Consider the following 18,372-nt stretch of genomic DNA (forward strand, 5'->3'; position numbering starts at 1 on the left):
ATAAACCATTACCGTTCACATCTTGAATTGTTTGAGATATCTCTCTCTCATCGACATGAACATTTTCAAGTATGTCTTCACAAGCCTCGTTATCATGGTTATCAAAATTCTCGTTTCCATTTTGAATGTGCATATCCTCATCTTCTGATGAGAGCTCATCATCCATGTTTTCCTCATGAACCGGCTCAGGTGATAACTCCTAGCCTTCTATGTTATTCCTTGTGGCAGAAGGGTAAGTAAATAATGGATCGAAGGAAGCTCCATCAACGTTAACATCAGAATCATCCCCAGTAAGAAGCCCTTTGGAATTATTCTTTTGACCTTGAATGGGCTTTAATACCGCACTGCCTACTCCAGTGGATGTTTTAGCCCCAACTCCAATTCCGATTAAAGAAGCGGTTGTAGCTTATTTTTTGAAAGTATACATATCCGCTAACCTTTGTCCACGTCCCCTAGCCAACAATTGCGGTGGGACATAGTTCCTTTTAGATCCCAGCAAAGAGGTTTTATGTCATGGCTGAACCGTTTTCTCATGTGGACGGACTACTTCCTCCTTTGAACGAACCATATTCCCTACAATAAATGAATAAATATTTGAAGTATTCATAAACAATAGTATTATCTCAATAGCATGATAAATAAACCTAGTAATGTATAAAGGAAATGACAAATGGAGTATTTTACCGCTAACATTCTGCATTATGTGCACGAACCGGAAGAATATCAGAAAGTGCAAGTCTGCACGAACAACATTCAAAACACACATTAAAAAAAAGGAACACAGGGAAGAATGATCAAAAGGCATATTAATAATCTGATGTCAGACTATGTGAGCATGCATTACAATTGTGTGAGCATGAATTTTGTCCCTTCTTCACTATACTTTGCTGAAAACAACTATGTAACCAAACTAGAAAACCTCACTTATGATATTATACAAACCCCTGACATTTGAAATATCAGATGAGGTGCAAATGAAGCAAGGTACCAAGGCAAATCAGAAGCAGTAAGTACCACCAAGCAAAAAACATGACTATTTAGAAATGGGCAGCAAAATAACAATAAATATAACAATAAGAGTCATAATAACAATAACCAGTTGAACAAAGTCGTGGCTAAGCTTAAATGTGAAAAAAATTCAGAAACTATATATAAAATCAAAAAAATAAGAATTAAAAATAACTCAAAAGTTTAAAACAAATCCTAAAAGAAAATCTTTAAAGAAAAAATAAGTAATTGCACTATTCTGTTCTTAGCCTCTTCATGGGTCCTTGCTCTCCACTTATTATATCATCTGTCACAATAATTGGATCCACGCCATCCCTGCTTCTACAAACTTCAGCACTAGCGCTTGTCAAAGAGGATGCTACGTATGTAGGTTTGAATAATTCACCGTGTTGATACGCATCACCTTCCTCATTATCATCATTTTCATCATAGTTGCGCGGTTGAGTCTTTGAAACGAGCTTCCAACCCTTATTTAGGTTGTCAACGGCATAGAAAGCTTGCCTGGCTTGACTAGCCAAAATAAATGGTTCATTAGTTTTTAATTGCTTATTGCAATTAACACTAACAACTCCATATTCATCAACTTTTACTCCCTTTACCTTATCATAAACATCCCACCATTTGCAACAGAATAACACAACTCGGTTTCGCCCAAGATACTGGATCTCTATTATATCTGTTACTACTCCATAATAATCAATGTTCTCATCTCCATCCCCTGTGTTTCCTATAACAACCACCCCACTGTTTTGTGTTCTCAAAGACATTTCACGACTTTCTATGTGAAACCTATATCCATTAACAATATAACCAGTAAAAGAAGTAACATATCGTGTTGTCCCACGTGATAATGCAAGCAAATTTTCCATTTCCATGCTTTTATTACTCTCATATAACCGCGCAACCTACCAAAAAGAAATATTTAAGAATTAATTTATTAATTTATAAAGAAAGTTCAGTTTTGTTCGTTCAGAACTGATCAGTTATGTTCTAATCAGATCAGAACTAATAAGAACTGTTCTGTTCTGAACAGTTCTGATCAGATCAGAACAGTTCAGTTCTTGATTAGTTCAGTTCTGATCTGATCAGATCAGAACTGTTCTGTTCTGAACAGTTCTGATCAGATCAAAACTGTTCTGTTCTGTTCTGAACAGTTTTGATCAGATCAGAACAGTTCAGTTCTTGAACAGTTCTGATCAGATTAGAACAGTTCAGTACTTACTTCCGTCTTGAACCAACTTTTAAAGTTTTTGCACCATTCCTCTTCAGAGATTCCAGGATTCGTCAATGCTTGTATTTCAGAATACTCTCTGTGAATATATTAATAAAAATTCATTTGAAGTGACAAATTTTATAAAAAAAAGGAAAGGAAGTTATTAAGAAAAGTGAAATTAACTTAATAAAACTAGTTCTCTTGCTTAAGAAAAGGCTTAACCTCATCACAATTCTTCAAAATATAAATGTGAGCTTCATCCAATTCCCCCTTCTCAAGATCTCTAACACTTGCAGCCCCTAGGCTTCGACCAGAATGACTAAAAATAGGCAGGGTATCATCATGACCTTGGCTATTTTCATAATTTCGATCAAGTCGATTAAATCGGGTCTCTATACTCTGCATATACCTAGAGCAATGATTCATGCACTCTTCTGCTAAATAGCCCTCCGCAATCGAAGCCTCCGGATGAGCCCTATTCCTTATGTAAGACTTCAGCTTATACATGTATTGTTCTATTGGATACATCCATCTGAACTGAACTGGCCCTCCCATTATAGCTTCGTTAGCTAAGTGGATAGGTAAATGCATCATCACATCAAAGAAGGAAGGAGGAAAAACCTTCTCCAATTTGCAGAGAGTTATAGGAATTTGGGACTCTAGTTGCTTCAAATCATCCACATTAAGTACTTTTGCACATAATAAAGTAAAGAACAATGACAACTCAATTAATGCTTCACGTACAAGTGGAGTGAGAAGATCACGTATTGCTAAAGGAAGAAGATGCTCAAGTATTACATGACAATCGTGGCTCTTCAAACCCGAAATCTTAGCTTCCTTCGAGTTTACACAATAAGATATATTTGATGAAAAACCATCAGGGACTTTTAGCTCTTTCAAAAAGTTACAGAATTTTTGTTTTTCGGAGGAGAAAAAAGTATATGGAGCTGGAGGCATCTTCCATTTGTCCCCTACTTTGATAGGGTGCAATGTAGGCCGCAACCCCAAATCTTTCAAGTCATGACGTGATTTTAAAGTGTCTTTTGTCTTCCCTTGAATATTCATTATTGTCCCAAGAACACTATCACATATGTTCTTCTCAATATGCATCACGTCTAAATTGTGTCGTAAGAGATTAGTCTTCCAGTATGGAAGTTCAAAGAAAATACTTTTCTTATTCCAATTGTCCCCCCTAACTTCATGAGATATTTTTGTCTTCACACTTGGATCCTTAGACAATATAATGTTCTCGAGATCCTTAAGTTCATTAAGAATATCATCTATTGAAGAAGGTTGTGGAGGTCCTTCACGCCCGACTGTTCCATCAAATGATTTCTTATTCTTTCTCCATCTATGATTCATTGGCAAATAGCAGTGATGACGCATATAGCATTCCTTACCTCCGTGAGGTAGCCTCATTGACCGAGTATCCCTAAGACAACAAGGGCATGCTAGATACCCCTTAGTGCTCCAACCAGATAACATCGCATAGGCTGGAAAATCATTAATGGTCCACATTAAAGCTGCACGTAGCTGAAAATGACGTTGCGTTGCTGCATCAAAGGTCTCCACACCAACTTCCCACAGATCTTTCAGTTCCTCAATTAGAGGCTGCAAATATACGTCAATTGCATCACCAGGACCTTTAGGACCAGGAATAAGCATTGACAAAAACATATTAGACTGCTTCATACAAAGTTCGAGAGGCACATTATACGGAATAAGGATAATAGGCCATATACTATATGATGTTTTTGAATTTGCAAAGGGTTGAAAACCATCACTAGCAAGCCCGAGCCTAACATTTCGAGGGTCTGATGCAAAATTAGGATGCTCTGTGTCAAACGACTCCCAAGCCGTTCCGTCAACTGGATGTCTCATTGTACCATCTTTCTTCTTTTTCCCATGATGCCATGTCATCAAAGAAGCAGTCTTGGAGCACATAAATAGTTTTTGCAACCTCGGTTTTAATGGAAAGTATCGTAGTGTCTTCTGAGGTATTCTCTTACCATTCGATTTACACTTCTCTTCCCCATTGTGTTTGTTACTCTTCCATCTTGATGCACCACATATGTTACAGGCATTCAACTTCTCATTCTCCTTCCAATAAAATATGCAATCATTGACACATGCATCAATTTTTTGATATGACAAACCAAGGTCTTTCATTACCTTCTTAGACTTATTATAAGACTTTGGCAAATTTGATCCCTTGGGAAGAAGATCCTCCTTTAAGAAATCTAAGAGCATGGTAAATGATTCGTTGGTCCAACGACCCAAAGTCTTAATATGAAGATGTTTTAAGAGGACATACATTCTAGAACTCTTGCAACCTTCATAAACCGGATCTTGAGAATCCTTCAACAAGTTATAAAACCTTTTGGCATCTGCATTTGGTTCCTCAAGATTACTATCATTCGAGGAAGAACCAACATTATTGCACTCGGGATATAAATCCCGAATAATACCAAGCATTTCATCTAACTCGTTTTCATTTTCTTCCGCGATATTATCATCCCCATCATCCCCATCACACACAAGTTGAGGCTCTTGCTCCAACCTTTCCCCGTGATGAAACCAAAAGGTGTACCTTTTGACTACTCCATAAACTAGAAGATGTTGTCTCACTTTTTCTCGGTCCCCAAACTCACCATTCACACATTCGCAACAAGGACAACGAATATTATCGGTTCCCAACTTTTGAAATGCATAGTCTAAAAAACTATTAACTCCCACTTCAAATGATGGGTCATTAACGTAATCTTCGATCGCCATCCAATCCTTACTAGGAGTCATTTTCCCAAAGTGAAAACAAAAAAGAAGGAAAACAGATAAAGGACCTAACTATGCTGCAAAGAAGAAAAAAGAACCCAAATACTAATTAAGTAAACCTTAAGTGGGGATAAACCATAAGTATATATATAAAACACCTATATCAAATGCCATAAAAAATATTAGTGACACCAGAATACAAACTATAGAACACACAAGTCTCTACTACCCATTATTCACACACAGAAGAAACAACTTAGAAACTTTTAACTGAAAACCGATCAAAGAACACTAACATAAATACTGAGAGAAACTAGAATTAGGACACGACAATGAATTAAACATTGATTTTTAAGGAGATAATAAGTTCTTAAGGAGATAAACATTAAACATTGATTTTTAAGGAGATAAGTTCTACAAAGTGAATGGCGTGTGAACAGAACCTTGCAAACCAACTGATGTATGGTTTTGGACTACAATGTTGAGCATATTTATCTGACATTACAGGTGCAGTTTCATTTACTTTGTGAAATATGGTGATATGAAATACTGTAAGACACTGGTAAGCTGAGAATTAAGGAGACAAAAATGCAATTAATTCATTATTACTAGAATCTACATAGATGAACACATTGCAAAGATATATCCAGTTAGAAAGAAGTAGAGAAACACATGAATGATCCAACAGTATCCTTAAAATGAATTGAATAAGGCACTTACAAAAAGACCAGCTTAGAATGAATTGAATAAGGCACTTACAAGTAATGCCTTCTCTATTCCAAGAATTAGAGATCCAATTTGGTCAGCTAAGCTTTCTTACAGAACAACGACGAGTTCTTTTTAACACAGAAAAGACAGCAACCTGCCAAGATCAGGAACAAGATCAAGAAACCTTAATACAGAAAAAATATAAAATATAGTCAGAGGGATAGTAAAAGGCCAAGAATAAAAAAAAAATCATTATCCAGATCTCATAATCACTGTCAAAACCATGTATCCCATTCTCATCATTCAAGAATGTTATGAATGTTTTACTGCACAACAATCAACAAAATTAAAATAGGTTTCATTTGAGAATGTTATGAATGTTTTAAGCTAATGTGCGACGCAAATGACTTTGAATTTTGTAAAAAAAATAGGTTTCATTTTAATATATATATTAAAATGAAACCTATTATATAGTAAAATGGACAACTCACATTATTAAATAGAACCACATCAAATCAGTAAGACTTAATACATGAAGGTAGTACCTTCATAAATCTTACAATACAAAAGCTTGAAATATCTACAACAATATATTCCATCTACAGTTTCTCTTGACACCCAACAAAAAAAATAAAAAAAAATAGCTGCAGTCCCTTATACCAGGACCTGTTTTCTTTGTTATTCAAGACTATTTATAAAAGAAAATCTTAAAAACCAGAATGGCCAAGTTCAAACAGTTGCAAATTTAGTTTGAAGCAGCAGTAAATTAAATCTTCACTTATCTGCACAAAAAGATAGAGTAAATACAACCCCGTGGCTTATTGCCACCAGATACAACATTGAATAATTATATAACCATGTGATGCAAAATGAAGTTGGTTAATTTGTGCATTGCCGCCTAACAATTCAATTACACCAAAAGTAGGTTGATTGCTGAATGTATTAACCAGATGTCTCAACGAGCAAACTAGACGCCAAATTTTCCATTTATAAGCTTTTAGTAGTGTATCAATCCAATAAACCAAAAAAAAAAAAAAACAGATTGTAACTGGCCCCAAAGACGATTCAAACAAAAGGGCTACTTTAACATAAATCGTTGAGGCACAGTGCTGCTACAATTGTACATGTTTTCCCTAACACTAACTAGGATTATATAATACTTATGTGCTTTATCCTGATGTCAAGAACGAAAAAGAAGGCATAAATTTACCTGAAAATGCACAATTGTGGACTTGATAAGTCTTGTTTTGAACTGAAAATCATAGAAGGTTTGGCCTTTCTCAACTTGCTTGCACTCCTGTTTCAACATATTACACAATTACAAACATGAATCAGAATAACCAAAAAGCCAAAACCGGGGCTATTCGGTATCATTGTCATCTTCAGTTGTAGTTTTGAGATTTTAAAACTTGTATGAAACAAATAGTATAATCATCTTAAAATCAAATATACTCAGGTCTTGTTCTTTTCACTTAATACCTTCAATTCAAAAACTCTTGCTGCTTTTTACTAATTCAAACTAATTGAGCTTAATTTTTACAGATTAATTAATTTATTGATTCAATGTTGTATTGGTCCTGTCCATTAGTTAATTTGTTTCTACTGACTAAAACTCAATTTTACTTGTTAAGGGTGTGTTTTACGAAGTATTCAACTAATTTTTGCTTATCTGAACTTAAATAAACTTATTTTAGTTGCAAATTGAACATGAGAGCACTTATTTTAATTGAATTTGATGTAACTCTAGTCTAAACATCTATGTACAGAGTTTTGATTGGGCAGATTAATGAGCCATATAACGAATTCGAGCAAATAAATACTGAGATTTGAAAACTATTCAATGTACAAAAACTATTCAGCATGAAAACAGAGAAGCAGCAACAACAACAACTGGATCAAGTGTTGCGTACTTGGGGCCGGGTCAGCTGTTACTTGGTTAATTGAGCGTAGGAGGGCAGAGGGCTAGGAGTCTTAGACTAAGGCAGGCAGAATTCAATACAAAATTTAAGATACCATTTACACAAAAATTACCAATTCACAGTTGTTTTTTCTTAACTGGTCACTCAAATAACACAATTGGCCTAATGATCGAATAGTAAACCAGTTTTGACTATATTTAGAGTGCAAAGACAGCGAAATGGAAAACACGATTTCCAAAGACTTCACCAACAAAGCTAAATAAATGTAGGCGCACACACACAACAGACTCACACCAACTCGCCTATAATCATACGGGTAAAGACTAAAGACAGATAAATTAGTTCAAAGTTAGTCGTCATCCGTAGCAATTAGCCAAAAAAAAACAAATATTCTCATACACTTTGGTAAGCCGAAAAAATAGAGGTACCACAATTTCTCAAGAGATCAGAGACAAAGCATGTTCAAGATGGCAGGAGAAGCTCTACTGCTTTATTGCAAACTATCCTATTCAATTATTCATGGCTCAGAGATCAGAGACAATAATATGTCAGAGTTCTTAAGTTAAACCCCGGTAAACTGGAACCTTGACCTATTTCCCACCCTTCAAAGCCGGGACATACAACCCCCCCCCCCGAAACATCAAATCTTGGCCAGAGGGAATAGTAGACCAATCAACAAAATTCGAAACTCCATGAAATATGGGTTTTACAGATTTAGAACCAATATCAGTAGAATTTGAAGCTTCTTCATGAAATTTCTAATGTAATTTCTTATCTTCCCAGCCATATAATTGCATAATTAACACATTTCATTAGCATAGAATTAAGAAACTATTTCAATAACACTAAAAGATAAGTGTCAATATTTTCTACAATTAGCAACAAAAAATTAAGCTTCAAAACACTTCAAATCGATAGCAAAACACTTAAAATCCTGACGAGCTGTAGAGAAATTAATCAGATTCTCGTACTAACTGAAATTAAACTCAAATTAAGCATCCTAATTACATAATCTGCATAATTTTCTGCAATTATGAACGAAAATTTAAATGAAAGTTAACAAATTTGACGGGAAAAACAAGATTACCTGCCGATAAAAGAGGCAGATAAAAGAAGAAATAAAATTACTTTTGGGATAGTAAAAGGCCAAGAATTTTGACTTGAAGCAAACCAGAACGCACACAAGAGCAGCAAAATTCTAAACGCGTAACCTGGAGAGTTGAATTTACATTATCATCATCCTCAAACAAACTGATAATGAAAATTACAGTATGCGATTCGAAAAAAAAATCACGTTATTTGAATTGAATTGTCATCAACTACAAAAAAACCAAAAATCAAGAAACCGTAAATTTAGAAATAGGGGATTTCATGGACAAAAAAATTCACACATACTCAAGAAACAATAGAGAAAAGGAAACCATACCAATCGAATTCAAGAAAATTCTTCAACCTTCGAATCCAATAATCGTCAAATCTGGTTAAGGATTGAAGATTCAGTTTTCCAATTCAATTTCTAGGAGGAATTGAAATTGAGAAGGAGAAATAGTCCGACTTTTCTGAGTTTTGGTATTGACGCTTGCGAATAGGGTTCTGAGTTTTGGTATCTTTCTGAGGTTTTTTGAGTTTTGGTATCTTTCTGAGGTTTTTTGAGTTTTGGTATCTTCCGAGGTTTTTTTTGAGTTTTTGGTGAAAATCACCCGCTATCAAATCCCGCTTCCCAGTTTGTAGGAATAACGACGACAAGTTATATTTTTATTAAATTTTATTTTTTGCTGAACGCATTAACGACGACGTTGGAATTAAAAAACAATAGGTTTATAGTTTTAGGCTTATTCATTAACGGGTCTACAGTATGCTTCTTGTTAATAAGCATAAAATAATAGTGTTAACGACAGATATTTTAGTTCGTCGTTATTAATTTGTTGTTAAAGATGCTAATTCTAGTAGTGTTTTTTGTTGTTAATTCTTTGCCATTTGTTTGCTGTTTTTTTTTTATTGATTTTTCATTTCTTGTTAATTATTTCCCCTTTTAAGACTTGTGATCCGTAATGCAAATTGCAAGAAATTAGAGTTTTTTGTTGAATGCAAAGGTAGATTCGTATTTTTATCATCCCAAATTTACTGTTTTTATTTCTCTATATTTCAATATGAAAATTTTGATAGAATTTGGACTATAATTTCCTCCGTATCCTTTTAATTATGCTCTGTAGCTGCCAAAGTATTTTCTCCTTCAAATTGATTTTTTTCCTTTTCATTTTCTTGTCAGGTATACGATTTCCAAAGTTTTTCTTAATCATGTTCTAAAGTTACCAAGTTTGTTTTGTGAATTAATCATGGTCCATTGTCTAACAACTGCAGACCTTGAACATTAATCATCCGCACCGGAACTGCTAGATAGACTGACAGAAAGTGGTAATTAATGATAGGTACTGATTAGTGCATTAATCATTGTCTTTAGTAAAACGTTATAGTTAAACACTCACTATAGTCTAATATGATATGCTTGTGATTCTAGTATTTCAAAGTCAAGGTCCTAACAAGATTAGTTTTTAACTGAGAGGAAGTTAGCATTTGGTGTTGAATAAAGGTAAATTAAGACATTAATCATCTACTTTTTCTACTTTTCTGAGTTGTAATCTGATAAAAAAAATTGATAGAATTTGTTAATGAACTTACCCTTCAAAACCTATATCCAAGGCTGGTTATGGAAGAAGAATGTTCCTTTGTAGTTCATGCTAAGAATTAACAGGTTCTCTTACGACCCCACTACAGGGCATTGATACCGATGTAAGGTAAACTACGTTGAAGCATAATCATTTGGTTTGGCATGGGAGCTTGTGTATTTTGTATGTCTTGCTTTGAGTAGAATTGTAGATGGTAAATTTTAATATCCTCTTTTCATTTTGGAGTTCTGTTGCAATCTATTTTTAGACTAATGCTAGTATATATGCAGAACTCCATTCCTTGGTCTTCCTTGATAATGGATGTCCCTCGTAGATATATTTGTTTGTTTATGATATATCTGGTTGTTTTTCCATGACTTGTGTAGATGTAAATCATTAGTATTTTTTATATTTTTCTTTTTCATTTCGGGATTAGGCTGAGTAGCTTGTAGACTTTGATTTGACCAGTGATCACTCTATATGTTTGAATATGTTGAACAATTAGTGAGCTTTCGATTGAAGGTTGATCCTTTGCATTTCTTGTTGTTGCTTTTGATTGAAGGTTGATCCTTTGCATTTTTTGAACAATTCAGGTTATTGGAAGAACTTCGGGAAACAATGGCAAAGGATCCATCACTTTATCAAGTCGAGGTAACTTCAGTTATACCTTTTTACCTTAACAAAATTTAGGTGCTTGTATTTTAGGTGAAATGTGGGGAAGTTGTTTATTCCATTTTCTTTTAAAATATAGCTTAAACTGAATTGAAATATACTCTTCATCCGTCATTTCTCATCCATATTCATTTTTGAGTTTGAGAATTTTAGAAGATTATCCTGTAGTTTAAAGCTGGACAGTACTGCAGTACAGAAATGATAAGTACTTAATAATAACAATATTCCCGGTAGTTTAAAGCTGGATAGTACTGCAGTACAGAAACAAACTGACTTCACACAAATTAATCACAGTTCTGAACAATAAAAATCATTAATTAGTGTTTCGGAGTTTTTCCTTTCAAATATACCTTAATTTAGTACATGAACACTTTAGACACCTTTATGTATGTTGGGAATATATTCTCCTTCATTGATTGTTTTTCAGAATGAACGAAATGCAAATTTTGAAAAATATCTGTTTTTATTTACTCCTAGTAGCAGAAGTGTGGTTTAATAGAAATAGATATTAGATGGAGCTTGTTCGAGCCTTGATTACTCAACAAGAGATAATTAAACCAACATAATTGATAATGTGCTAAAAGTATCAGTAGCTACACATTTGGAATACAGTTAAATTTGCCAAAGAACAATAATACAACTGGCCATGTATGGAGTATACAAGAGTAGTTTCCATTATCCATAGGTGATGGCAGGACAATCTTACTATTGAACCCGAACACGAGGGCAACCGGCCAATGTTTATCCTCTGTACCACGATTCACTGAATAATTAACACAATCTTGTTGAAGTTGCACTTAGCTAGCTAGCCAATTTAAGTTGATTTGAATAGTCAGTTGAATAAGTGTCGCTCAGTAAGCCGAATGAAGCCATTCTTGGCACATGCTAGTAGCTATTTCTCTATTGTTGCAAGCCGATACACGGTTGATTGTTAAGAGTTTGGTAACAACTTATACTATGAAACAAGAAAAGCAACGAGTCATAAGATAGAAGAACTACTACACAAGATCAACTACACCAATGACATTATGATACTTCTATCTCTTAATCTCTTATACACCCAGATTACCATAACCTCTGTAATTCTCATACTTCCCCAAATACAAAATAACAGGTCCCTCTTCCATATAAACACTTCCTGCACTATTAGACTAAAATGAAATGCATGCATGAAAATTCATCCATAAGTTTATAAGATATCAAAGTTTTCATATACATAATTTCACGCGGACTCATGTCTATAGTTTCTCATTCCACTTTGAGTACTGAGTGCCTATTGTATGATACACACTCCACAAACTATGAAATCACATCTCTAAGGGATCATATTCTTAGTTACTTATTCATCCTTCGAACTGTGAATTGATACCATTTCTCCTACTCAGGAACAACTGTCATATGTGATGTCCTCACCAAACAAAACAAGATGCGGTTATCGAACACCACACTGATTATCTAATTGTATTTTTTATACTACTACACAAGTAGTTTTCATTGTAGTTAGAACTACTGAAATTTAAACTTCAGGTTTCTGCCTTAGAGACATGCATGACAGATAAAATGCATATATATTTATAACCTCATTACTGTGCAGTTCAAGTGCCATGTTCAGTAGATTAAAAGCAATGTCAAGCTCTTTCATTGACGGATAGATAGCAAAAAGATTAGTCAAACCATTTGCAAATGTATTCTTTATCTTCCTAATATAATTTCTTTTTGTTCTGCTAGGTAGTACAACAGGTTTTAAATAAAAATCTCGAGACCCGGTTGTAGGTTTTGGAGGAGGAATAAATCTTAAAGATGTAAGGGGACCGCAACCCAGTAGAGTAGAACTTCAAACTAAATTGAATGCTTCCAACAAACATAATGAAGTTCTTGCAAATCGCATGGAGAAAGTACAAGAACATTGGAATGAAGGAACGTGTTAGCTTGGTTGTGTCTAAAATGAAAATGTCTCGCAACTTAATGTTACTATTCCAATTTCACAAGCTGGAGCAAAAATAGGACGAAGCTGCTAAACATCAGTTTTAGATATTTGGTGCAAATTTTTTATTTTTTTTTAAAAGACAATGAATTATTGATATTAAACTCTTATTATAGACCAAGTTATTTGATACTTTAGTTTGGTTGTTTTTACTCACGTTGAAATTTTTTATTATAAATCTTTTGTGATTGATTATGTTTAATATAAATTAAGTGTATTATTCTATATATTTTTTATGATTTTGAATGAATTGCAGGTAATAAATATTTTTCATATTAACGACAAAATATATAGTTACATTAACGTCGAAACATTTTGTCGTTGTCGGACGATAATTACAATTATTTGTGTCAATTTGATTCTCTTTTTACGTCAACTTTGTTGGTCGTTATATGTTGTTTGTTCGACGTCATTGAATACATAATAACGACAAACACTAATTTTGTCGTTAATAAATAACGACGAACAATCTTGTCGTTAATAAGTAACGACAAACAATAATTCCGTCGTGTAAAATTCACGGCGAACGCTGACGTTAATGCTAATAACGTCGGAAGCTATTACGACAAAACTAGGTTTTAACGACGACTTTTTAGACTTGTAACGACGAAAATGTTTGTCGTTATAAACCCTTTTTCTAGTAGTGGAAGCAATGGAGGCAAGGGCAAATGAAGAAAGTATGGAAGATACCAGTACTGCGATAAATTTGAGGCAAATTGTCACCTGTTTCCCAGCCGAGGAACTTTTCCAGAAAATTTCATGAGGTCCAAAGAGAGTGTATTAGGGTACTGTATGTGCGGTGTTTGAATAAGAAAATGTTGGATGAGTTTGTTGAAGAGTACGAGCTTGAGGATAGGGTTTGGATAAAACCTAAACACGCAAGGAAGGTGTAGACACCTACTTTTGTCCCCATTCCCGAAAGGGAAGGTTCGATGATGAGAACATAAATCTCCACTTGCCGACGCATCTCCTATAAAATAACGAATCTCAATCACACTTTCATTTCAGCCAAAGCTACTATTTATAGAAACCTGCTAAGAATAGTAACTGCCGTAAAAGGTAGTTGTTAAAAATGGCAAAGTCATAAAAGATAGAAACCTGTCAGAATTAGGTGTTGCACTCCAACATAAATCCTAAAAGAGATAGAATTTGCATTCCTGGTTCAATTCGAAAATAAGAGTTACGTATTAATTAAATTCCTAACGAACCTAGAGTTCGTAACGGGCCTAGACGCATTCCGTCATAAGTTAATACGCACTAAAAGACTCGGATAAATCTCAAGAGCTCTGTGTTCTAAGAGTCCAAATCTAACAAAGAACTCGGCCCAGATCCCATTTTCAACGCCTGGATCTGGGCGCCGAAATCTTCAGCCCCCAGCCCAGGGCGCTGAAAATGCCTGGGGCCGTTTTATTTCCGGATTCTTTTTGGACCCGTATCTTAAAATCTATCTTTCCACACACCCTATTCCTATAAATACAGCCTCAAAACCGACGTGAAAGAGAACACACAATTCCATAAACTGCGTATTGACTCTAGCCTTAAGCCTAAGCCTCACGCTGCGAAATTGATCCAGCGTTCTGTCGCAATCGACCCAAAAGTCGAACAGAACGCATCCTACCCCTTGTAGCTTGATGAATTAAGCCTAAATACTGGAAAAATGCTTAGAAACCCGAGATTCGTTAAATAAAAGGAGAAATGGCAAAGCCAAGTGGTTAGTTTTCTGAGAACCCCAACGCACCTCTCAAAGGTGCGTTGTAATGTGTACCTCATATGATTTAATCGCTTTCATCACCCTTTTATAAAATTGTCAAACTATTAACTTGATTGATCTATCACGCCTAATAAGATAATACCTTGGACAATTGAATTATCATGCTAGGTACCTTAAATCAATCTAAATAAGATAGTCACGATCGATTTAGTGTTATGTGTTGCATATTGCTAAAATCAATTCAGAATAGTTTAATAGTTTAACGCATGTCCCTTCAATTATTTATGCTGAGCTAGTAAGGATAACTTGCCTCTGGAGTATTATCGATGAGCACTCCTCTCGGTAGCTACAGTCCCCCGAACTCTCAATCTCTGCCCTGCGGGTGTACGTTGAGCGATTCCCACACCAGGGATCACAAGGGAACCAATGGCCGTCGTGGTCGAACATAATTGCACTCCCTTTATGTCACGATAACCGGGTTTTGTCAGTTTTTCTCATTGTCGTTAAAAACTGAATGGCGACTCCTATATTACTAGTCGATTGGGTGTAAACTCATAGGAAATCCAATTACACTTGATCTGAGGACGTCACGCCCACGAGGGACGAGGTCATGCATTAGCCTCGTGCTTTTTCGACCCCCTCACAGAAGGAGATTGTTACGAAGCATAAGACGAAGTTTGTTGCAACGTATAATTACGTTAGCAAGGAAACATCTTGTGATTGAAAGCACTTTGAATGTCATGGTATAATGTGTAGGCATATGATATTGGTTTATGACTTGAATAACCAGACTGAAGTTCCTGGCAAGTACATACTTCGCCGTTGGCGGAAAGATGTTGAAAGGAAGCATACGAAGGTCAAGGTGATGTACCACGACCCATTGAAGATAGAAGTTGTGTCTAGGTAAAAATTCTTATTTTATTAAACTGATTTACCTCATAAATGTGTAAATGTTGTCAATGTGTATATGTTGTTCACATATAATGTTTAATATTGACAGGTACGATAAGCTAATGGTGTTGCTTGAGCCTTTACTTTCAAAGGCAGCTAGCTACAAAGAGTCAATGGATGTTGTTGTTGAAATGTCTCACTTGTTGGCAATTCGTTTGGATGAGAAGATTGCAATGCTTGACAAACAAAGGCAAAATGAGGATGTTGGAGTTGGTACCCCGTCATCCGTGTGTTTGGAGAAAGGTGGTACGGAATTGACCCCCTCGTCCGTTGGCCAGTTACAACCTATTGAGGTACGACGTACGATGGTGTTTGATTCCCCACAAACAAAAGAACATGAAGGAAGTTGTGCTGATGGTGGTGGTGGGGATGGTGTATCAGGCAGCGTTGGGGGTTTATCTGGCAGCTTTGCTCGGGGTTTATCAGGAAGCTTCAATGATAGAATAAATGCAATGAATGCAATTGCAGCTGGTTTAATAGGTAGCTTTGATCATGTTGATGATGATGTTGGTGGCAGTCCTAGCCTCGATAGCCTAGATGTGGGCCTAGATGGGGTCCAAGAAAATGGCAATGAGGTTATTCCTTTGTTAGATCCTCCAATACCTCCAAGACCGGCCCACAGGACTACTAGTTACCGGTATAGGTCATGTACCGAGCGTCTGAAGCGGCCAATTACCCAAGAAAAACTAATGAAAAGAGAAACTCTAACTTCTAGCTCCACCAATGATGCTGGTCCTCCTCCTCCTTGTCCTCTATGTCCTCCTCCTTGTCCTCCTGCTTCCAAAAAGGTTGCACCGAGGAAGCCAACGGCACCGAGGAAGCCAGCGGCACCGAGGAAGCCACGAAAGAGCAAGAAGGTTGATGAGCAACAACTGATTGTGTATCCCCAGCAACAACTTATAGTGCATCTGGAACAACAACAACAACCGCAACAAAACTTCGTGCATCCCCAGCCACCGCAGCAACAACAACATGTAATTTACAAAGCTTTCATTGTCGTGATATTTTTGCACTATGTTACAGTCACACTATCTGTGACTGAATTGATCAGCTACTGACTGATAGAGTTTAAGGAAGAAGAAGGAAAGTAGTAGAAGAATAAGAAATAGAAATAGAGAGAAGAATAGAACCAGAAGAGAGAATTAAGTAAGATAGAGTTATGGGGATTTTTATTTATGAAATTGTTAATCTGATTACAGTCAGCTACAAAGTATATATACAACGAAATGTAAGAATTATACAATGCAAATAAGAACTGCCATGTCAGCATTTAGTTACAACAGTTTTAACAAACTTTGTAACAAACTTGCTGGCATAAAAGTCAACCTTTTTGTTGTTGACTTATTGGGCCTTAACACACTAGGTGAGTGTTCTAGTGGATTCAGAAACTGAAGAAGATTGGAGTTAGTCTCTTTGACAGTAGAGAACAAAGTTTTTTTTACAACACCATTAGTCTGATTCATTACTTTGAAAAATAAGCTTTGTGTTTTGGTTTTGGCAGTTGGATTATAATTGGATAAGTGGACAAGTCGGATTTTATTTTCACTGTTGTTTTCAGGAATTTTTACAAAATGTAGGTGGTATACAAATGTTGGATGGTTCCTTTAGGTACTATGCCCGGCCTAATTCAGCTCCCGGATGGTTATATCAACAACGACGAGCATATGTTGGCGATGGATATATTGATGGCTACATAGACCCGTCTGGGGGCCATGTCACGTTTGTATCTCCTCAAATGGGGCATCCTCCTCAAATGGGCCATCCTTCTCAAATGGGCCATCCTACTCAAATAGGTTATCCTCCTCAAATGGTCCATCCTTCTAAAATGGGCCATCCTTCTGAAATGGGCCATCTGATTCCTGTTATGAAATCGTACCATCTTGGGTCCTCATCTTGTCATCAAAGGTGTTCTTCTGTAGGTCAGTTTCGTCCACTAAACAACATCAACAACAACACTGGTTTTGTTTGTAATAAACTTTTTCCTTCGTTTACGCAACATAGTAGTGTTTCTATGCCCAATGTTTCAGGCAACGATGGTGGTTCAACGACAACGATGGTGGTTCCTAGATTTATACAAAACACCCCGTTGGGAGGAAATGGCGAAGGTTAAAGACTTGTAAATTATTCAATGATAGTTGTTGTCTTTGTGATTTACCTTTTCTTTGGTTTGTTTGTGGAGTCAAAATAGGCCATATTCAATTTGAATTTCACTTTGACTCTAAACATTTGGTTACAGTTTGACATTATTCATATTTGACTTTGATGATAGTTTATTTGTATGTTGGAACTTTATATATCAAATGCCAGTCATTTATCCAAAATGGCACTAAATTATCCAAGATGGTACTTAAGTCGAATCATATATCGAATCATCAAATGGAATCATTAGAATGAATAACCCATCCAAGATTCATAAGCCGAATCATAAATCGAATCATCCTTATTCAAATGATTAACCATGAATCTTATGTGAATCATAAATTGAATCGCTAAATCGTATCGTTAAATTGAACCATTAACCCTAGTTCGTTGTTGAATCGAATCCTGAATCATTCACCTTATTTCACTCTTAATTCGAATCATTAACTCCAATTCGTCGTAGAATCGAATCATGAATCATAATTCATCATATGATCGAATCATTAACCAAAATTTAAACTCTTAATTATAATTATTAACCCTAAATTCAAAACTAACCATATTTCACTCTAACCATTTTCTAAAATTGTATGTTGGGATCAACTTTATTTTTCAAATGGCACTCATTT

The 18,372-nt window shown here is 35.5% G+C and overlaps 1 protein-coding gene across 1 annotated transcript; it reads right to left on the minus strand.

Annotated features, from left to right (window-relative positions):
* Positions 1-2,413: 2,413 nt before the first annotated feature.
* On the minus strand, positions 2,414-5,017 carry LOC110793882 (uncharacterized). Its single transcript, XM_021998816.2, has one exon. It carries the CDS (start codon positions 5,015-5,017, stop codon positions 2,414-2,416), a length of 2,604 nt encoding a protein of 867 aa, XP_021854508.2.
* Between the last annotated feature and the right edge of the window lie 13,355 nt (positions 5,018-18,372).

This window comes from Spinacia oleracea, chromosome 5 (genome assembly GCF_020520425.1).
Source record: "Spinacia oleracea cultivar Varoflay chromosome 5, BTI_SOV_V1, whole genome shotgun sequence".
Lineage (NCBI taxonomy): Eukaryota > Viridiplantae > Streptophyta > Magnoliopsida > Caryophyllales > Amaranthaceae > Spinacia > Spinacia oleracea.